Here is a 24,342-nt window from a genome sequence, read left to right as displayed (position 1 = left end):
AAGAAAAGTTAGTAACACTGCTTGCAGGCAAAAGCACCCTTAGCAAGGGTTAGTGGGGGGTTTAGGGGTGGGAGGCTACAGAAAGTGTTCCTGGGGCAGGTGAGAAGGAAGTGCTGGATAGGTGGCTGTTTGATCGCCTGAGTATTAAGTGACTCATAAAAATACTTTGCTTTACATTTCTTTTACATTTTTATCTGACGGTGAAATATCAGCAAACTGAAAAACCTGTATAGATTGTAACTAAGTATTGGTAAAAACTGCCTGGCCAAGTTGCACCTGAATGTTTCATGCCCACTAGTGTCTCAGTCTGTGTATGCAGTATATGCACACAAAGTACAGTTTGTATGTGTATTTACACACAAATGCATCATAATGAGGTAACCTACAGTACACACTTGCATTTCTATGGTCTGAAGCACAACAACTTTTGAATCCTTGTCTTCAAAACTTCATGAGTCGGCTTAGGCAATCATACATCATTGGTCGAAACCCTGGGTAAACAGATGATGCAATATGTTTACTGATAAAGACAATTATATAAATCACAATTTAATAAAGAATATTGACTTGTAATAAAATAATCATGCACAATGCCTCTCTCCTCATCATCTCCCATTTTTTATTTTTTGGTGTTTAGTCATAATTGTCGATGCATAAAATTATATACAATAAAAATTATACTACTAGATCACCGCTCCCAGTCCAGGCTAATGCACATTTAGCACTACACACTTAACAGTGGGATACATATGTACAGTACAGTGAACCCCCGTATTCGCGGGGGATGCGTCCCACACCCCCCGCAAATAGCTAAAATCCGCGAATACTTAAAACCCCCCTAAAAACACTTAGAACTGCCCATTTTGATAGTTTAAACACAGAAAAACCCTGTAAAAATGCATATACCTATATTTTAATAGTTTTATCACAAAAAGTGCATTTATTCATGAAAATTATATGAAAAAATACAGTAATTCAGTGAATATTTCTCAGTGAAAAATACCACGAATGTACAGAATTTTTCATGAATAATGGCTGGGCTAGATATGTTCCACAGAGAAACCCGCGAATGCATGAGTCCACGAATCATGAGAGCACGAATACAGGGGGTTCACTGTAATCATATCACTTCACAAGCAAAAACATCAGAACAGTGTGAGGAAAAATGCTGTAGCCTTTCCATTTCATTACTGTAAATATTAAGCTATCACATGAGAGAGAGAGAGAGAGAGAGAGAGAGAGAGAGGCATTCCATACCTCACTAAGACACTCCTCCTCTAGTACTTATACTGCACACACATGATTTTTTCCCCTTTCCAGCAACTCTCAGGTTTATTTCTTGGTATTTTTGCCATAATTTTCCTGCATAAAATTATGAAAAACCAAGAGAGAGAGAGAAGAGAGAGAGAGAGGGGGGGTATAAAACACAGACATTAATATGACTGCTTACAGAAATGCAAAATTACTTAAATATTGCCTGTCAAACAACACAAAAAGACTAGTATTGCATTTTAGTTTTTGTTCATTTTTCGCTCAGTATTAACCATTAAATTAGAAAGCACTTGGGAGAAATAAGTAATGCATATCCATCCAAGCTCAAGGCACAGTGAAATGATTAGGAATCATTTAGATATTGTTGGCTGTTCATTCATTGTAACCTTTTGAAATCTACCTAGTATCTGTAAGTCTCTCTCTCTCTCTCTCTCTCTCTGTACAGGGTTAAAAGCTGTAGAAGTCAACTGAGTCAAATGTGAAATGTAAACTTTGCTAAGGGGATGGCAACTGAAGTTCTCTCTCTCTCTCTCATCTTACGTTATTCACAGGTTGATTTTCCCGCCTTAAAGAACCCTGCATGTGTCAATTTCTTTCTACAAGTGACTCATATTCATGTACATACAGTACATTAAAAAGCTACTATCCTTTAATGGAATGTAATACAGTAATACCCAGAACTTGCACAATTCGAGCTGCGCAAACTCACACACACATGAACTTTTCATTGGAACCTAACTAATTGTCATACACAAGTTTTCAACAGACACACGAACATCTGCAAATACTAAGAAACTCTGCAAAAGTGTTTATGTTTAATTTATGTAATTTATAAGTTTTCAAGCTTTTATATGTAAATTAATTAACAATAATAAAAATAATTATTTCTCTCTCTCCCTCCTTTTACTGAGATGAGAGAATTTTTATGGTACATGTATATGTTTATTTGTTTTGTATGATAAATTTTTTACCTAATATAATAAGTAATAATTGTCAAAGATTAATAAGATTAAAATAATAATAATAATATTATAACTGTAATTACAAAATTTATATGTAATACATAACTTAAACAAATATCTTTCCCTCATCTTTTGTAACTCGAAGAAAAACTGAAGGCAAAGCTGTCAGATATGTCAATTTAACATGACAAGAAGGGGGAGTGTTGCTCATTAGTGGATCAAAGGATTCTATCTCTCTTTCTCTGTGTCCGTAATATAATTCATAAAAAATTTCATTCTCTTAAGTAAGGACAACTCTCATCTCTCTCTCGTTCATAGTTAGTGTTATAAAGTCCCAGGTCAACACGTTCTCTGTAGACAACATCCCGTTTTCTGCGGTGCCTTCACATCGACCTAAGGTCGATCAGAATATATATTTATCACCATAATTGTAAATTGTGTATATGTTGTCTTTCTAAACAATCATGCTTTATGTACAAGTAAGAGTTATTTATATTATGCGTCAGACATTATTGATCACTATGTTTTCTGTATGAACCTGTCCTGTTTTTGTAAGAAATTAGTTTGACCTCAGGTCACCTGTAAATCTTTGTACCAGCAGTCTCTGCGAATTACGCAGGCATCCGCATCCTGCTTTATAAGCAGCTCGCTTCATCAATAAACCAACAGTACTTGTCTTCCTGCTCATTACTTCACACCTCTCTCAGAGTGGTGACCCCCAGAGTGGTTCCCGGAAGCCATTAAAGGACCCAAATGGCGACTGAGTGTTGTAAAGTCCCCGCTCAACGCGTTCTCTGTAGAGAACATCCCATTTTCTGCCGTGCCTTCACATCGACCTAAGGTCGATCAGAATATATATTTATCACCATAATTGTAAATTGTGTATATGTTGTCTTTCTAAACAATCATGCTTTATGTACAAGTAACAAGTTATTTGTTATATGTCAGACATTATTGATCACTATGTTTTCTGTATGAACCTGTCCTGTTTTTGTAAGAAATTAGTTTGACCTCAGGTCACCTGTAAATCTTTGTACCAGCAGTCTCCCACTTTATAAGCAGCTGGCTTCATCAATAAACCTGCAGTACTTGTCTTCCTGCTCATTATTTCGCACCTCCCTCACAGTGTAACCTACGTGTTACTGTTTCTCTGTACATCTTTACCTGTACAGTAGATAATTCTAAATTTATCTAATTTTACCTGTAACATCTATGAACTGTAAATGGGCTGTTCTAAAACACAGAGACAGAGCATTTCAGAACAAAGAGAAAGAGACAGAATAAAGAAGTTTTTAAAAACGAGGTTGAGAAGACTTCTAAAAATATATCGGTGGAATGGGGAGAGAGAGAGAAACAGTACAGTAATCTTCACAAGCTCCTATATTTTTATGTCATTTCTTTTTCAAGGGTAATATATTAAGCTAACTTTTAAATGAAATTACAGTAACTTTAATTTCATTTAAAAATTAGTTTAATACTTTGGGAACATGATTAGGGTCATATTTAGCAATTAAACTCTAGAAATAAGCATTTATTAGCATTTTTAGCGACAGTACCAAACATACACGGAAATTCACCTAGCACGGGGGGGGGGGTTCTGGAACCTAACCTCGCATAAGTTCGGGGTATGACTGTAAATACAATTGTGTTAATCACTAAATACAGTGAACTACATAATTACCAAGGTTTCAAACAATTCATTTATAATAGCCTAAGCTCCAGTGGCTTATGATTTGTTGCAGATGGTGTAAAGGCCACATTTATTTTTATATGCCAAAAATATATGGAATTTTAATAACCACAATGCCCTCTTTTTAATTTCTTTACAATTTGGAAACACTTGTCAGTACTGAGCTTAGGTTATTATTATTATTATTATTATTATTATTATTATTATTATTATTATTATTATTATTATTATTATTATAATTTGGCAGCAGACCCTCTTTTAAACAGGTTCTATTGAATATTATTATGCTTCAGCTGCATTTATTTTGTAGAAGACTTTTCTATTTTCTTATTGCGGACTTCTTCTTCAGTGGAGGTGCGTGCTAACAGCTCGCCTATATTTGTCATTTCATGGGGAAAAGTCAAAATCTGGATTCTGCTTCTTTATATATTCTATAGCAGTTAGTTATATACAATTGTTGCATGACAGCGTTTAAACAGACTCTTCTGTGTCATTTCTCCAGCGGGAGCTAGTAGAGGACTGGCAGATTGCATAGGTCTTCTGAATTTATACACGGGCTTCAGCGGGGGTCATGGATGGCGAATTCTGATTGGTTGCAGTCAGCGAACTTCAAGCCAAATTTCTGCGTGGCTTCGATCCTGACAGATCTTAGCAACCTGGGAATGTCATTCATTCCAGCGTTCCATTGGCCTGCCGTTGCGTGATGTCATGCCCGGCTGACATCGCCAGTAGTTGGCTGCTGTGGGCTGCGGATGAATGATGTCATTATCTACTCTTTCTGTCGAGTCGGGAGTTGTCACCGAAGGCGCCCAACTCATCAGGGGCATCTCCATTTTCAGGGTTGTCGTTTTCAGGTATTCGTTGGATTTGGTGGGTGTTCTGCATTATTCTTCTTAAATTCGTGGGTAGGAGCGATGCTCCTGTCGTATTCATTGTTGGTTTTCGGCAATGAGGAGCGCCTCTAGCAGGCGAGACGCCGAGTCGGCGGCTCTCCGATTATACTTATATTTTGTATAATACTGTCGCGGGGAGATGGAATTATTGTGAGCAGGCGTGGTTCATGATGGCACCCTCCTGGGCGTGGCAGGAGATCCTTTTGACAGGCGATCGTGGTCATTCCAATATAAGCGCCGGGCATCCTCGGACAGGACACAAATTGGTAGACCACGTTCTTCTGCTTGAGGGGTTCTCTTGCTGGCGGAGAGGAGTTATTCTTCATCACCAGATCAATTAAGCCGGTTCTTATAATAAAATTACAAGATTTATTCTCTTACTGTCGCCGGTCAAGGTGGCGTTTTCCCTGACGATTTTCTTCTATGGGTTCTAAGTCCTCACGTGTACTGGGGATGCATCCGCCTTATAAAGATCTTTTATGTCATCTTGGGGCAGGTTGTGTGTTCTCACCGTTGTACCATTTTCCAGGCCAGTTCGAGATTTCTTTGTTTACGAGTTTGTTGGTGAAACCATTGTTCACCAACATTTGTGCAGCTGCGTTAATTCCTTGTTGGTCCTGCAGGTGGAGCAGTGGGAGGGCCCTTTAGGAAGGTCTGACTGTCGTGTTCTTAAACCAGCAGGGCACTCGCTATCCATCTCAAGCAAGAAAGTCCCAAATTTGGTGGATTTTACAGCCTTAGACTGATGTCTTCAAGTTCCGTTCCGTCTTTGTGACCATAAATCCGAGGAAGAGGGCGGTCGATCTGTGCTGAACTCGACAGTAGTTCCAGCACACTACATTGTTGGAGGGTCAGACGAAGGGCCAGCTTACTCCTTCAGTTGTCTGCTTGCTTGAACTGGCGTCAGTGATATATCGCACATATTTCTTCGGCGCTGGATTCTCTCAAGACACGTTCTTCTACGGTGCCATGTGTAATTTGCAAAGAGGACGGCAATGGAGAGCCCATTTAACGCCTATCCTTCTGCCTATAGAAGAAGGATGGCAAGAAATATGCGTCACGTGTGCTGAACTACACTGTCAGACCTTCCAACAATGTAGCCGCTGCTGACTGCGAGTCGGCGCTGGGACGGCACCGCCTCTTCCCGGCGTTATGGTCACAAAGGCGGAACGGACTTGAAGACATCAGCCCACACAAAATCCACCACCTGGGACTTTGCTTGAATGGGGATGGCGAGTGCCCTGCTAGAGTTTAAGAACACGACAGTCAGGACCTTCATTAAAGAGGCCCTCTCCCACTGCTCCACCTGGCGGTTTTAACAAGGAATTGAGCGTGCTGCACAAATGTTGGTGACAATGGTTTCACCAACAAACTAAATAACAAAGAAATTGAACTGGCCTGGAAAAATGGTACATGGTGAGAACACACAGCCTGCCCCAAAGAGATGACACTAAGATCTTTTAAGGCCGGATGCATCTGATGCCAAAGTGAGGGCGAAGACTCCATGAAGAAAATTGTCATGGAAAAACGTCACTGACCCGAAGACAGTAAGAGAATAAATCTTGTAATTTATTATAAGAACATGCACCGTGATCTGGTGATGAAGATAACCCCTCTCCGCAGCAAAGAGCCCTCAAGCAGAAGAGCGTGGTCTACCAATTTGTATGTCCTGTCGAGAGATGCCCAGCGCTTATATTGGAATGACCACGATCGTCTGTCAAAAAGGATCTCTGCCACGCCCAGGAGGGTGCATCATGAACCACGCGCGTGCTACTCGCACAATTCCATCTCCCGCGACAGTATTATACAAAATATATAATCGAGAGCCGCCGACCCTCGGCGTCTGCGCTGCTAGAGCCTCACGTCGAGAGAAACCAACAATGAATACCACGCAGGAGGCATCGCGCCCTACCTAAATTTAAGAAGAATAATGCAGAACACCCACCAACCAACGTAATACCTGAAAACAACAACTCTGAAAATGGAGATGCTGATGAGCGAGCGCCCTTAGACAATCCCCGACACATACAGAAAGAGTAGATAATGATCATTCATCCGAGTTCAATAGCAGCCAACACGATGATGTCAGCCGCATGACATCACGCAACGGCAGGCCAATGGGAACGCTGGAATGAATGACATTCCCAGGTTGCGAAGATCTGTCAGGATCGAAGCCGGCAGAAATTTGGCTTGGAAGTTCGCTGACTGCAACCAATCAGAATCGCCATCCATGACCCCCGCTGAAGCCCGTGTAAATTCAGAAGGACCTATGCAATCTGCCAGTCCTCTACTAGCTCGGCATTGGAGAATGACAGAAGAGTCTGTCGAAACGCTGTCGGCAACAATTGTATATAACTAACTGTATAGAATATATAAAGCAGAATCCAGATTTTGACTTTTCCCCCATGAAATGACAAATATGTGACTGTTTTACGCTCACAAAGAAGTCCATAAAGGAAAATAGAAAAGTCTTCTACAAAAATAAATACAGCTAAGCAACAATAATATTCAATAAAACCTAATATTATTATTATTATTGTGTACAGCGGGCCCCGCTTACCAGCGGCATTGGTTAACAGAGTTTGGTGTTCACGGCACCAGCTGCGATGTCATTAACTGGATTTTGTTTGCCGGTAAGTTGTTTATCGGCGTCAGTAAAGCAGTTTGTCGGCGTCGTGTTAAAGGTTTATCGGCATCAATAAGTGGTTTATCGGCGTCAGTAAGTGGTATCCGGTTAACGGCACCGTTAAGTGGTTTATTGGCGGTACTATCAGCTATTTTCAGTTAATGGCACTAGGCTGAGGCAGACCCCACTGTTAACTGAGTTTTATATTATTATTGTATATTATTATTAGTATTATTATTATTATTATTATTAATAATATGAGAGTTTTCTCCTTCAATTATCATTAATTAGTGAGTGCATAGCAGCCTCCTGTTGGCTGGAAAGTTTTCTCAAGTCCCTTCTCAGCGCCCGTTGCAGCCTAACCCGACTGTTGAAGCAGAGTATAACATCACTGGGTGGTGCATGGCGTTGTGTGGCGCCATGGTGGCTCAAATTACTGTTGGCTGCTAGGTTGCCCGTCTCATTAGATATTAGTTGCGCAAAAGTCACGGCGGCTCAAATTTTCATTGGCTTTGCGGGTTGTGTATCATCAAGGTATTCTTCCGGGCGGGGTGTTGTTCGGTCCGATATTACTGACGTGTCCTGGTATATTTCTTCTTAAGCTGGTGGGGAGGAAAAGCATTTCCTGCATTGTGTTCAGTGACGGCTTCTCTTATTGAAGCCTCTAGCAGTCGTAGACGTCACTGGTCAAGGGCTTTCTTGGTGATTTTTATGATACTGTCGCCGGAGATGGCTTCCTGGTGGGTGATCCTGGTGTGGTTCCTAATAGCTCCTTTCTGCGCAAGTCATGAAATTCTCTTGAACAGCTTCATGGTAGTCATTCCAATGTATGAGCCGGGATATCCACTGGCAGGGCATGAAAATTGGTAGACTACATTTGTCTGCTTTAACAGATCTCTTGCTGGCGGGGTCGGATTGTTTTTCATGATTAGGTCCCTGGTACATCAATGTTGGTAGTAGATGATGAGTTCAAGTTCTATGTCGGGTTCAGTAGGGGTCACATTCTCCATTATAATTTTCTTCATTACGGCTTCGTCTTCACATCATGAGTGCATTTTTGCCTTGTAAAACAGTTTGATTTTTTCCTGGGGGTGGGGCTGCAATCTCTCATTCTCATTGTACCGCCAATCCAGTGCTAGAGAAGCTCCTTATTCAACAAGCAAAGCCCTCACTGAACACAACGTGGGAAGTGCTTTTCCTTCCCACCAGCTTAAGAAGAAATATACCAGGACATGTCAATAATACCAGACCAAACGACATCCCTGGCCCAAGAATACATGATGATATGAGCAACCCAGCAGCCAGTGAAAATTGGAGCTGCCGTAACGCTGTGCATCGAATACCTAATGAGATGGGCAACCTAGCAGCCAATGAAAATTCTAGCCACTGTGGCGTCACGCAACGTCATGCACCACCCAGCGACATTACGTCCCTGCCTCGGTGGTCTGCTTGGCTGCAACAGTGCCAAGAAAGGACTTGAGAAAAACTTTATCCAGCCAACAGGAGGCTGCTGCTGCTGCTGCTATTATTATTATTATTATTATTATTATTATTATTATTATTATTATTATTATTATTATTATTATTATTATTTATTATTATTATTATGTTATTATTATTATTATTATTATTATTATTATTGTTATTATTATTATTATTATTATTATTATTATTATTATTATTATTATTATTACTATTCAGAAGATGAACCCTATTCATATGGAACAAGCCCACAGGGGCCATCAACTTAAAATTCAAGCTTCCAAAGAATATGGAATTCATTCGAAAGAAGTAAAAGAAGGTACAGGTTGACCATCACTAATCCGGCATCATTGGGACCTGGAGGGTGCCGGATTAGCCATTTTGCAGGATTAGCCATTTATTAGGTTACAATACACGAAATCCAGTAGCTAAGCACCTCATCTTAGAATTAAAATATCCAATAAATCAGTACAAGTTGGTTAATAAAGAAAGGACAATTATCAAATACAGGTAGTGCTCGAGTTACAATAATTTGACTTAGGATATTTTGAGTTCGATTACGATGGAATTAGCAATTAATACATTGCTAAAATGTTTAGGAAATATTTTTAGAATTCGCCATGAGCGCGAGCAACAAGTACAATCAGGCAGCAAGAGAGACCAACTTACAATAGAATAACTTCTTTTCCTCCATCTCTTTATTCCATCTGCTAGTTAAAAAGCAAAGAAAATGATAAAAGTATTGTTAGTAACGTTATACTCTTGTGTAAATGTACAGCCATAAACAACTGAACGGGAAACTGTTGTTTTGCTAATAATCATATTGGATAACAACTGTTTTGCTTGTATTTCAACCATCGTATGATAATGCACAATTACCGTAGTTATGTTACAAATGATCTTAAGTACTGTACAATAGGACTGATATATTTTTTACACTATACCCTTATTCGCTTTTGAGAAAAGATCAGCAGGGAAATATACTGCTACAGTAACTTAAAGCTGTAAGTTGTAGCTGAAAGCTGAGAAACAATGTTCAAGCTGCTAATGACTATAAATTATCGTGCGCAAGGCAACATGGATGAAACTCGACCGTTAATAAAACTGGGGAGAATGTATTTTAATCAAAACTACTGGGCATGAAAGAATACAAATTACTACTGTTTTCACGCCGATAAAGATAAGTACTAAATGCGTAAAAGCTCGTATTATGATGAAATCAAGAAAATAGCGAAACGGAATCTTGATTTTTTTTACACAAAACAAACATGCCCCCAATGACTGGCGATTCCCACTAACGTCATATATTAAAAAAAAAAAAATAGCTAAATTAATTTCTAGCAAGCGTATTTAAGTTATATTTCGACTTAAAAACACTTCGTATAACGAAAAATATCCGTGTCCCAAATAAATAAAGTATCCATATTCATTTATGCTAACTAGAAGCAAGAAAAGTGCTTTGAACTTAGTTAAATGCGGTGAAATAAACACTGTGACATCGATTCCCAAAACAAAACATTGATCGCAATTTACAGTACAAAAGCAATATGAGAATATACGCAATTGGAAACAATGTAGTAAAGCATAACTTTTTAAAAGATCCATGAAAAAGATCCACATTCGTTATGTTGATGTTTGTATAATACTGTTAATATGTGAATGGAGTTCAGTATAATGTAGGCTAGGCCACCAGTTTGTTGATTGCAGCACACTGCCGCCAAATCAGAAGCGGCGGCGAGTGTGTTAAGCGCCCAGCGACCTGGGAAATTGAAAATTAGTGCGGAAACATTGGAAATTACTCTAGCCGAAATTTGTGCCGGATTACTGATTGTTCCGGACTACTGATTGCCGGATTAGTGATGGTCAACCTGTAATAGGGAATATAGAAAGTTATTAGAAAACCAGAAAAACTAACAAATTAATAAATAAATGAATTTTTAAGTAAAATATTAAAATATACAGGATGAACTGTACATATTAGGGTAGTATTTCATTTCATCTGCTCTTGAACTTCTGAAGTTCGAACTGCATGACATCCTCTGGGAGGTTGTTCCACAGTCCAACAGAAACTGATTCAACAGCAAAGCAGATTCACTGAACGCTGGTGTTGCTGTTCAGCAAATCTGGTTGCTCTCGGCAGGAAATGGGGATCAGGGATCAACTGTGAATGTTAAAGATCTCTGTTAAAACATAACTTACGAAAAAATGACAAAAAGAGACCCTCCGTCAGTGGTCTAAGTCATAACTGCCACTATTAGGAAACAGAAACCAAATGAAGAAAGAAATAAAACTATTCTGATACCCAGCCCAGTTTTGATCTTGCATCCAGGGTATCAAAACAGAGTAATGTTAATTACCTGGCCCCAAAGGAAGGTTTAAGTCTATTCCTGCTCACACATATTTATATTTAATTCAGATACATTTACCAGAGCTGGAATAGACCCAAGTATTTAATCATTTATTGGTTTAAGTTTGGCATACACTGTATATTTAGAACCTAATGGTCACTTTTTACCAGATACATAAATAATTTTTAATATGTCCTCTTAATGTCTCGACTTCTTCACACTTTAGGAACTCTTGTAACTACCAAGCCTAGATCCAAAGTTGTTAGAAACTAAAAGTTATTCTAATGCCCAGCCAAGACTTAACTCACAAATGGGGTATCAGAATGAGGTAACATTAATTATGAGGCCATGAAGAGAGGTATAAATCTATTCCCAATCATATGTGTTTACTCGTATATCTGTCAAATTCAGATATATTTACAAGAGCTGGATTGAACTAATTTCACCATCTCTAGTAAATATATCCGAATTCGACATACATAATACATATGATACCACAGATGTGAGATCGAATCTTGGCTGGGCATTAGAATAACTTTTAGTTTCTAACAACTTTGGATCTAGGCTTGGTAGTTACAAGAGTTCCTAATGTGTGAAGAAGTCGAGACATTAAGAGGACATATTAAAAATGATTTATGTATCTGATAAAAAGTGACCACTAGGTTCTAAATATACAGTACGTGCCAAACTAAAAATCAATAAATGATTAAATAATTGGATGTAATGGTGAAGGTGGGTCTATTCCAGCTCTGGTAAATGTATCTGAATTAATAAATATAAATATGTGTGAGCAGGAATAGACTTACACCTTTCTTTTGGGGCCAGGTAATTAACATTACTATGTTTTGATACCCTGGATGCAAGATCAAAACTGGGCTAGGTATCAGAATACCTTTATTTCTTTCTTCACTTGGTTTCTGCGCTTAGTAGTGACAAGTGTTTCCCCTGTGTATTCAGATACATTTACTAGAGCTGGAACAGACCCCATCATCACCATCACACCAAGTACATAATTTATTATATAATTTATTATTTCTTGCCTTTTAGGATGAAACACTTTTAGAATCTATGGGTCACAATTTACTAGACATGTATGTAATCTATAATAAAATGCCCTCTTAATTTCTCGTGTATGTGTGCGTAGAGGAATTTCTCTCTCTCTCTCTCTCTGTGGTGCATGATTATTTAATTACAAGTTAATCTCCTATAATAAAATGTGAAAAAACATAAAACAGTATTTTTGCCAGCCACTTATGAAACATGAATGTAAAAATTGGGCAAGTTACAAAACAACATTGTGAGATGAACTGAAAAATTAATGACTGAGATGAAATATGTCAACAGTGATAAAATATTCTTTTGTGTACTATTATGAAATGTGTGATAATCATATTAGGATCAACTAAACAAACAAAAAAAAAAAAATAGTGACATCATCATTATTGAAATGCCTTATGTAGATGTTAACACACACATACACATATGCATACAAGTAAAGCTTCTTTGATACTACTGCATGTGGTGAAATGAAAAATCATTAATTACAATAAAGCAGAAAATGATTAATTACTTTAGTTCTTAAAATGAATCTGTTTTGGACTTGTCATCATTTGGAAATGCCGTTGATACTAAATATGCACACACACACAGAGCTTCCGTGATAAAGCGAAATGAGAAATCAGTTATCATGATAACTTTTTAAATAATGTTCCTAAAAATAACATACTTAACGAACCTAATCTACAGTGCAATATGAATGATGCAATACTTGGAATAATTCAGGGTTAGGAAATACAATAATGAATAAAAAGGAAAATTGATCAAATTGTAAGTTAAAAAATGAAATATAATACAGTATTGTAACAACTGATAAGAAAGCTGCTGTATAAAAATACTTTAATGGTGACAAAACCGTGGTAGACTGTAGGTAAACACAGGCAAGCTAGGGGTAGCTCATATATACCTATATGACGACCTTATTGTGCACTGCATATGACGAAAAGCAAAAAGAGGTTCGTTTTTTATGTAAAATGTCTTTTTAAATTCTACAGTATTTTTCACATACTTAGGCAATATAGTTAAAAGAAAGTGGTGGCCACCTTGTTTGATAGGGTACTGTACATAAAGTACACCTACCATACTGTTATTTGTGACGAAAAAAAAAAAAGGTTCACTTTTTTCTTCTACACAGTGTAATTACACAGCATATTTTGTTACAAATATGGGAAATAAACTAGCTAATTGTCTTGTGCATCAAGTTTTCGGTTTAAAGTGTGAAGGTTGTTGTTTATAAGCATATTCAGTGTTTACTGTTATGCAGTATTGACAAAGTAGTGGGATGCAAGGGTCCGGAGTTGCCATTTTACATCTAGAGATTTCTATTTGACCTAATCCAGCAGGGCCTTGGCTCTATTATTGCAGATAATCGTAGGATTACTGTATATAAAATGTGCCTTGTCATTCACTGTACACAAGGACAAAGAAAAAGGCCATTCCTAAATAAAGGGATCTAACATAAAAGTGTTTGGCTAGTACCAGAAAGCAAATAACTGACAATACATAAATAATGTCATGATTAATTTTTTTGTGAACCGATGACCTAAAAATCCATACTAAATCAGGCATGTAATCACCAACCTATAGTTTCAGAATCTAATTCCATGCTGTTGACATTGCCCTCTTTGTTGGCCCTTTCCTTCATCAGCTGCTGTTCCTGTTTGTTAAAATATGCAATGACGATCTGCAAGATTCGACCAGGAAGCTTGCTCTTTACTAGAAGGATCAGATGGTAAATGATGGGTGGTACAGACTGATAATCCATTTTCTTCAGCACTCCCTCAACTTTATATATAACATTCTGAAGTTCCTCTTTTGGCAAGTCAAGATCTCTGTGATGACATATACAAGCATAAATATAATTGCTTATGAAATAAACAAAAAATATTGATGTGGCTGGCAATTTCATAGAGTACATATAAAAAACTTATAATAGGAGAAAATCCTCATTAATTACGGAAAAGAAACAAGGTGAATTACATGATATAGCACACTAAGGTCTCAAAATGCATAACAAAAAGCCAATAATGCATCAAAATCTTGAGTTCTGAAAATAAAAATATGGTTTTCCATACAAACACAAGATCCCCTTAGACAAACAAACGTGGTATTGTACAGTATATCATTTCAAATGTCCAAGCTCATATATAGGTATGACAACATGAAACTGGCTAAGGGGATTTCCTGTCATGTACAAGAAGGTGCTATAAAACTCCACATGAGGGATTCCCATCATACAAGCATCACAAGAAACACGATTATCAAGAACACTGAGATAATTGAAAAGGCCCCAGACTTGAGTCACCTAAGGTTGCTGAAGGTTGCTTAATACAGCCAGTGAAGCCCTCATTAAATACAACCCAGGAAGTTCTCTTCCTACCCACCAAAATTAGATGACCTATCATGCAAAGGCCTGCAACAGACACCATAGCAAGTGACACTCCTGGCAACGCAATGCAAGACCCAGTGAGCCACCCGGCAACCAATGAAAATATTCGCTGGCTAATACCAGGCAGTGACGTCACACAATGTCACGTACCACGCAGTGATGTTACACACCAGCCCCGCCATTCAATGAGACTACAGCAGCACGACCATTAAGCTTGAGAAAATTCTCCCCTGCCAATCAACAGCGGCCAGCATGCAGTTGACCCCCTGCTGACCATCCCGTATATATAGAATATAATAATAATAACAGTGAATCTGCAAACCAATCTTGCTGTGGCCACAGGGGGTGGGGTGATTAGTACTGACTCTGTGCAGCTGTAAGTCTTCAGTCTACCAAGCACCTAACTTATAAGACCAAAAGGCATTAAGCACACATGCACAAATTGCACCAGGAATGCAGAATTGCACACAGTTTTGAAGCCACTTGGTCTTGCTAAGCTGAGCAGTAGATTGTAAGATTATGGTCACAGCTTATGGAAAATATATCCACTAAAAGTGTGGCCAAAAAGTAAAAGTCCCTCACAGACCTCAACATCAGTTAATCTGACTGCTTAATACCTTATATGAGCAGCTCAAGTTTGCAAATGATGGCTGTCTCTCCTTAAAAAGGAGACTGACTACTCAGGTTACCCGAAGCTGCGGGGCTTGATTATTTTGAATATGGATAACTCAGGTCCTCAGAAAGTGAGTGGTTCAATAATTGTTCAGAGACATAAAACTGGTTAATGTCATTCTTTATTAAAAAGCTTGGGTCCTTGGAAGAAGAGCTATTTGATGAACATCAGCACCTCAAGTTCACAGGAAAGGGCCTAAATAAAAACACAGGTGACAGAGAGAACCATAGAGAGGGCCGACTTCCTATGTGCTGCATTGTAATTGGCTAAGCGCCAGCAGCCATTTTGATTGTGTGTAACTGGAGGTTGCTAAAGATGCTTCATTCTGTCACTGCAGCCAAGTCTACACCAAATTATCGCTCCATGGATCATTTACACTACACAGACCACACCAAGAAAACCTCTGGATCAAAAGGAACAGAGTGTTCTGCCATTAACTGTACAAAGTATACAAAAACAAACAAAGAAGTGGCCTTCTACTCTTTTCCAAAGGGCAACACGAGGTGCTCCTACTCTTTTCCAAAGGACAACATGAGGTGAGCACAATAGTTTGTCAGCCCATCTGCTTGTAAGCAGTTTGTTTACTGCTATGTACTATTCATTATTGTTCTCAAAGTGTACAGTTTATGAAGCAATTGTATGTTGCAATGAGACAAAAATATCAACTGAAAATCAAGAATAAAGCATCCAAAGAAAAGAAATTACGTAAAAACAGAAAATTGTTGAAAATTTCCCATAAATGAATTCATATTAATCCAGTGAGTATTTTGTTAACAGGTCTTCACACTGACAGATAAGTATAGCCCTGTCTAACTCGATTAAGCTTGGTGTGTGTTAATGCTTTTGGCGGTGATTTTAATGCTAAACAATGTGTGCTATGCGTATGTGTTGATGCCTTTGGTGGTGGTACGTGATTAGTAATTAAATACGACCTACTGTATTTCCAATAGGTAGTGAACAGGCATAGCATTTTGTGCATATTTTGCTAAGGCATGGTATCTGCGAAGGCTTTACATTTTGCTAGCATGTTCTTCTCCTAGGGCCTATTATATATGCCATCATTTAATGACACTGAAATACAATAATTACTTTTCCAGATGCAGTCCTTTCACAGGTAATTTTACATAGCCTAGATGTTTGAAAATATCTATTATTTTATTTTACAGAACTTTGAATAAAATTGTTTAAACATTTTTCCAAGGGTTATTTTTATTTTATTTTACAGAACTTTGAATAAAACTGTTTAAACATTTATGGGTTATTTTTGTTTATAAATATACCACATATATATCTGTAAGAATATCTGAGAAGAATAAAATTTTTATCCCCACTAAGGAATTACCTAAATAGGTATTATTTGGAGCAAAGTCTGTTCTGCTGATCTAGTCACATTTGGCTGTGATGTATCTGAGTGGTCCTCTTACTGTTACATACTTATATAGGCGTATTTGAGGCCTATTTGTACCCTTATTTTCTGATATACGTCCATAAAATGAACAATCATAACAGCTGTCAAATAAATAAACATTGGCAGTTTGTTGTGTTCCAGCATAAAGACAAACTGTTCGCCCTACAGTGGGTTGCAGCACACTCAGAGCATGTTCATTTACAAAACGTTGCTGTCACTGCAGCTCCAGTTACACAATCAAAATGGCGGCCAAATTATGCTGCACATAGGAAGTCTGCCCTCTCTATGGTTCTCTCTGCAGGTGAGAAGCTGTAACAAATGAACATACATGGTCCTTCAAATATTTTTTGTTATTCAGATTATATATGCACAACATGGATTACAAAAAACACATAAGGTAACAAGTAAATCCAGCCTGCAAACTAAAGCTGACTAGCCTAAACAGCCAGTGTTAACACATAATGGTAATGAAAACTGAACAGGAACTAACAACATACTAATACAAAGAAAATATTGAGTAAAAAATACTTCCAGATCTAGAATCTTGAAAAACACAACTTGATGACAGCATCCAAGGATGGAAATCTTGTATTCACATTCCTCCTGTGCAATCAGCCAAAAGAAACCACTACTATTTGTATATGCTAGAACAAGCTAATCACATCAAAATATCATTATAAGTTTGATCATGAAAAGAAGACTTCATATATAATAAAGTGAAATGAAGAAATAAAACATTTGGACAAAACCTTACCCATGAATGGAGTAAAAGTGAACACACACACAAAACTATTCTAAGCAAACAATACACCATTCTGGGCAGTACAACTTCAGTATAAAACCACTTGCAATTGGCAATTTTTAATTTTGCAAAAATTGGAGGTTGCTCAGGAGAGATGAAAATTAAGTCTTCATTTTCAATTCATGACTATCCTCAGAAAATCATGCACCATTCTAGGCAGTACAACCATTAGCACAGGAACACTTGTAACTTGCAACTTCTAATTTTACAAAAACTATCATCGTAACATCAGATTTCTAAAGTTATAATGGAGGCTGCTCATGAGAGATGAAAATTACGTCTTTATTTTCAATTCATGACTACCCACAGAAAACAACACACTATTCTAGGCAGTACAACCAATAGCACAGGACCACTTGTAACTTACAGTTTCTAATTTATAAAAACTATCATCATAACACTGGATTTTGTAAATCTGTTATTTACAGTAGAAAACAGAAAGCATCTAATTTGCAAGAAACTGTCAAAAAAATAACATTTGTTATTAGTAACCCCAATATAAGCAATCAAGTTTATGCTGGTTCTTTACATTTAACCTACCTAAAGACTGGAAGAAGACTTGTTGCAGTTTCAACAGACCAATTCATATCACAAAGTGTCTTCACCATCTGATAACAGTAATCTTCCCCAGACATCTCCTTGCCAGCAATAGTCAATCTCTCCTTCTGACTCAAATTCATTATCAGCTTTGGTAATACAGACACCCATCTGAAAATTGAAAGGAATAGTGCTGACATATAATTACTAAAAGTTGCTTCACTAAATAACAAACTGGAAACTAACAAAAACCAAAAAAATTCTGACAAGATTAACAAATCTGTAAAGTGGCATCTATATATAACGGACAGTGCAAGGGGGTCTGTCTGCCCCTCCCTATAAGCAACACAATCCATTAAAGATTTACACAGAGCCTACATGATACCCTAGAGCCAACTTGCATAGCTTATAGTGTACAGCAATTCCATTACAGTAATTAAAGGTCCATAACTGGATTCTGTGTTATTCAATTTCACAGGTAATCTGCAAAATGAATTACTTCTTAAAACAATTACAGTACAGTACTGTAAAATATAGCCTAAAAAAGATGGAGCCGATTGCAATACTTCTGCCCACAGTAATCCCTCAATTATCCGGATTGATAGAGCCAAGGGCCCTTTGGATAACATCAAGTAAAAAAATCAAGGGGTGTTAAAAGAACAACTCCCTACCGTTCCTAACCTAACATTGTCAATACTGCATAGTGGTAAACACTTAATCTTAAACAACAACCATCACATCTTAAACTGAAAACTTTATGCAAAAAGCAATTATCTACAGTACCTTATTTTCCCATATTTGTAACAAAATAAATACACTTACAAACAAAAAAAAAGCAACCCCTTCCTTTTTCCCTTGTATGTGACATGTACTCCGGTAGGCTAAACGTTTTTCATTTGCAGCCATAAATGCTAACTATGCTTATAAACAATAACCATTACACTTTAAACTGAAAACTTTATGCAATAAATTATCTACCATATTTTCCCAGATTTGTAACAAAATAAACTGCATAAATCACACATAAAACCGTAAAGCCACCACATCGCAGTCAGCAGAGTCTCCTTCGGATGCGTCATTCATTAAGTCTCCGCTGAGCAAGTTTTTTTTGGTGACTTCCCACTTTCTTCGTCACACAATTCGCTACGCCTAACATGCCAGGTTACACATTTTCTACCATTTAAACTTTACATGTATTTGTTCAACTGTCACAAATTATGTATCGTGTGTTTCTTTATTCGCAGGCATCAAGATTATATCCATATTGGAATTCTGTATGTTTTTGTATTGTAAATTGTACTTGCTCGCTGTATATTATTGTTAATTGTTTTTGACCTCAGGTCACACTCAATCTCATTGTCTTCCACGGTTCGGCACCAGTCGGCCGCTATATAAACTGCCTGAATCTGTAATAAACCAGCAGTATCTTTTACCTGCTCGTTTCTTTTGCACCTCTCACAGTGGTGACCGCCCGGAGTATCCCGGAGCCATTAGCGGACCGACACGGCGACTCAGTCTTGGCTCCAGGAACTCTCCAACGCTGTTAGCAGACTAAACATGGCGCTGTAACCAGCGTTTGAGCGTGCCGACGAGTCGGCAAAATCACCAGCATCACTAACGGACTCACACGGGCGCACAGAAGTGCGTTTTTGACGCCGAAAACCCCACTCCAGTAAGAGGGCAAAGAGCGAAGCATGGACGCCGACATCCCCTCCCTTCTTGCAGTTAACCGCGACTCGCGGACTCGAGGAGGTCTACCTTCCTCATCTCACGCTCGCCCGTCCCAAGATGAGGCCCTCCACACCTCCACACCCATACCGCGCCCGAACACCCATGGCCCGGCAACAGTCACAGGCCGCCCTGTCCATAAAGTTGCCACCCGTTCATACAGGGGAACCCAACGATGTGGCTGCATAGGGTCCAGAGCCACTTCAGGGTAGCACCTGACAGACGAAATTCTGCAGGCCGACACGTCCATTAACGCCTCCCGGAGGAGGTATACAGAAAACTCGTCTCACGGGTGTCCAGCGCACACCCCTCACATACAACGTCGCGAAGAAGGCCCTCCTCGAAATGTGCTCCCTACCTATCGCCGAGCGGGCCACCCGCGCCATCGACCTCGCCATCAACCCACGGCATGACCTCAACGCCAGATGCACTGGAGCATGGTCGAGGACCTCCTTCACTACCAGACTTCGACGGCAGGAAAGCGGCAGGAAATAAGCCTGTTGCAGGAGATCTACAACTTCGCCAGCTCCTCCCCGAGGTCCGCACCTGCATTCTCACCCCTACACCATGCCTCTCGACGACCTCATCCAAACTGCGCAGCACCTCACGGACTGCGTGAAGGCCACGCAGCAACTAACAGCGCCCACACAGTCAGTCAGCTCCGTCCAGCAGGAAGAAGAAACGGAGCAGGGCGTCAACGTCGTCGCCAGACGTCCACCGCCCCACAACAGATGGAGTTCCCAGGGCCTGTGTCGCTACCACAAGTGGTTCAGCAAAGACGCCCGAAACTGCCTGCCGCCCTGCTGGATCGCTGGGCCTGTTCAAAAACAGGTGGTGGCGCCAGCAGGACAAACCGCCATGGCAACCGAAAACCCAGGGCCTAGAACCAGTAGGGCTTCTACGTCCGTGACACCGTCTCCGGCAGGATGATGCTGGTCGACACAGGGCCTTTAGATCGATCTTCCCAGCATCAAGGGAGGACCGCAACCAGAAACCAGACCGCCACCTTCCTGACATGCAACGGATCCCCATCCCCTCGGCACCAGGCCCCTGTCAATCTCCATCCTGGGGCAGAATTACTCCTGGGACTTCATCGTCGCAGACGTAGGGACCCCGCTCCTGGGTGCTGACTTTCTTGCGCACTTCGGCCTGCTAGTCGACGTGGGGCGTAAGCACCTCCTCGACACTGACTCCTGCCAGTCTCTCCCGTTGACAGCGGGACCCAAGGCACCCACCATCAGCTCCGTCGCCCCACTGATACGCACACACCTGCTGACGGAGTTTCCAGAGTCTTCAAGCCCAACTCCGCCAAGTCCCCGGGCCCCAGCCAAACATGGCATATACCATCACACAACAACTAAAGGCCCCTACACATAAGTTCCAAGGCTTCCCCACAGCGTCTTCAGGGAGCGAAGAAGGCATTCGCAGAGATGGAGCGGATGGGAATCTGCAAAAGGCCTCAGTCCGTGGGCCTCCCCCTCCACATGGTGCAGAAACCGGATGGCTCCTGGAGACCCCGCGGTGACTACAGGCGTCTCAACATTGCAACGGAGCCCGACCACTACCCCTGCCGAACATGCAAGACCTCACAGCCTCCTTCACGGGAGCCAAGGTATTCACTAAATTAGACCTTCTAGAATCATACTTTCAGGTACCTGTCGCGCCAGAGGATATACCAAAGACCGCCATCATCACGCCGTTCGGGTCCTACGTGTTCGCCTTCTCCACCTTCGAATTGAGGAATGCAAGGGCGACCTTCCAGCGGCTCATGGACAGCATCCTCGGGGACCTGAAGTTCTGCGTCTGCTATGTTGATGACATCCTCATATTTTCCAGGTCTCACAGTGAACACCAAAAGCACATCCAGGCAGTCCTGCAGTGCCTCCAAGAGAATGGCCTCGTCGTGCGTTTTGACAAATGCACCTTCGGCGTCCAGAAAGCCAACTTCCTTGGCCACGAGGTATCCCCGGCAGGCGTCCGCCCACTCACATCAAAAGTAGCAGCCGTCACCAGGTTCCCCACCCCCACCTAAGTCAAGGCCGTCTAGGAGTTCCTCGGGATGGTGAACTTCTACAGGCAGTTCATCCCCGGGGTCGCGCACACCACGGCCCCCCTGGCGGAAGTTCTCAAAGGCCAACCAAAGTCCCTGTCTTGGGGACCCAGCCAGCAGCAGGCCTTCTCCCTGACGAAGGCCCCTTTGCCGAGGCAACCGCCTTGGCACACCAGGGTCCCAAGGCCCCCTCCAGCTGACAACGGATGCCAGCAACGCCGCTGTGGTGCTGTCCTGGAGCAGGTCATCACGGCCCCCAGCCCATCGCCTTCTTCAGCAAAGAAATTCAACCCCGCAGAGACCCACTACAGCACATCCGACAGGGAACTCTGCGCGCCGACGCATTACAGTTTGGTACTTCAAGTTCCTCCTGGAGGACGCCCCTTCACAATCTTCACGGACCACCAGCCATTGGTTCACGCCTTCACTAAGCAGGGGGACACATGGTCTTCCAGGCAGCAGCGCCACCTCTCAGCCATCGCCGAATCCACCTGCTCTGTCAGGTACCTCCCTGGCAGGAAAAATCCCATAGCAAACGCTCTCTCCAGAGTCGAGCTGTACGCAGTGCAGCTCAGGGTAACCACGTGAACCTCGCCAGGGAACAGGCCGCTGACCGGAAACCCCAGCCTACCGCGACCGCCATCACATCCCTTAAGTGGCGGGACGTGACCCTGGCTCCCCGGGGCCCAAGTCTCCTCTGCAACATCAGTCCGGGTCAGCCCGCCTGGTTCCAGCCTCACGCCCGCCAGGTATTCAACATCATTCATGGCCTCTCACATCCTCTGGCAGAACTACGGCCAAGCTGTTGTCAAAGAAGTTCGTCTGGCACGGGTGCAGAAGGGCCCACGCCCTGGGCAAAACAGTGCCTGCAGTGCCAAACCAGCAAGGTGGGTCGTCACCACACAGTCCGGGATAGGCGCAGTTCCACGCAGCCAGAGCGCTGTTTGACCACATTCATGTCGACGTCGTCGGGCCCATTCCCCCATCAGGCGGGTCCAGATACCTCCTGACGGTGGTAGACCACTCAACAAGGTGGCCCGAAGCCACACCAATGCAAGAAGCCACCGCCAGCGAGTGCGCCGAGGCCCTGCTTTCCAGTTGGGTCAGCCGCTTCGGCGTCTCGGACCACATCACAACCGACACCCGCCTTCCTGTCTGAATTATGGTCCACCCTGGCTCAGCTGCTGGGAACCACGCATCACACCACCACGGTATACAACCCCGGCGGCCAATGGCCTAGTCAAGCGGTTCCACAGGTCCCTGAAGGCGTCCCTCATGGCCTGCTGCACCGCCGAGGACTGGAAACATCAGCTGCTGTGGGTCCTCCTCGGTTTGAGAACCGCCCCCAGAGCCGACGCGCACTTCGGGCCCGCAGCCAAAAAACCTACGGAGAGTCCTCGTGGTCCCAGGGGAACTTGTGACAGAAGATCGCCATCCCATCACTGCAGAGGCTCTGTGATGTGGTCGGCAAGTTAAGCCCTTGCAGCGCTGCGACACCGCAGGTCAGCCACCTTCACACCGCCAAGACTGTCATCCTCCACCCACGTCTTCGTCAGGGTCGACGCCTGTCCGCCCGCCACTGACCAGGCCCCTGGGGCCCCTTCCGCGTGCTGGAGCGGAACAGCAAGGCGTTCCTGCTGGCACTCCCGGGAGGAACGATTGGGTTTCGGTGACGGTTAAAGCCCGCCTTCCTGGAGGAGAGCACAGATGCCACCGCAGCGCAAATCCCCTGCCCAGCCACCCACAGCCAGGCACCTGCAAGCGGCGGGCGCGTGGCCGTCCCCAGGAAGGGCCGCCCGCACCAGCAGCCCAGCAGCCTCACGCGCAGGGCGCCTCTATTGTCCTCAAGAAGCCGCGCACCTTCAGCGTCCCAGCAGATACGCAGATTAATCAGACGTGTCCCACGTCTTGGGGGGGGAGTATTTGTAAAGTCACCACATCGCCGTCAGCGGAGTCTCCTTCGGATGCGTCATTCATTAAGTCTCCGCTGAGCAAGTTTTCTTTGGTGACTTCCACTTTCTTCGCCACACAATTCACTACGCCTAACGTACCAGGTCACGCATTTTCTGCCATTTAAACTTTACATGTATTTGTTCAACTGTCACAAATTATATATCGTGTGTTTCTTCATTCGCAGGCATCAAGATTATATGCATACTGGAATTCTGTATGTTTTTGTATTGTAAATTGTACTTGCTCGCTGTATATTATTGTTAATTGTTTTTGACCTCATGTCACACTCAATCTCATTGTCTTCCGCAGTTCGGCGCCAATCAGCCGCTATATAAACTGCCTGAATCTGTAATAAACCAGCAGTAACTTTTACCTGCTCGTTTCTTTTGCACCTCTTACAAAACAAAAAAAGCAACCCCCTTCTTTTTCTTTGTCTCATATGCAAATACATCATATTGTTCAGAAAAAAAATA

The 24,342-nt window shown here is 41.6% G+C and overlaps 1 protein-coding gene across 2 annotated transcripts in view; it reads right to left on the bottom strand.

Annotated features, from left to right (window-relative positions):
• The window catches only part of FANCI (Fanconi anemia complementation group I), a 157,822-nt gene that overhangs the window by 81,990 nt on the left and 51,490 nt on the right, over window positions 1-24,342 (bottom strand). For both annotated transcript variants that reach the window (XM_067082174.1, XM_067082181.1), the window contains exons 4-5: window positions 18,142-18,309; window positions 13,911-14,161 (exon numbers count right to left, since the gene is read on the bottom strand). In XM_067082174.1, coding sequence (XP_066938275.1) covers window positions 13,911-14,161; window positions 18,142-18,309 — 419 coding nt within the window. The remainder of the gene's footprint in view (window positions 1-13,910; window positions 14,162-18,141; window positions 18,310-24,342) is intronic.

Source organism: Macrobrachium rosenbergii, chromosome 3 (genome assembly GCF_040412425.1).
Source record: "Macrobrachium rosenbergii isolate ZJJX-2024 chromosome 3, ASM4041242v1, whole genome shotgun sequence".
Taxonomy (NCBI): Eukaryota; Metazoa; Arthropoda; class Malacostraca; order Decapoda; family Palaemonidae; genus Macrobrachium; species Macrobrachium rosenbergii.
This window is presented reverse-complemented; position numbering and strand designations above follow the sequence as displayed.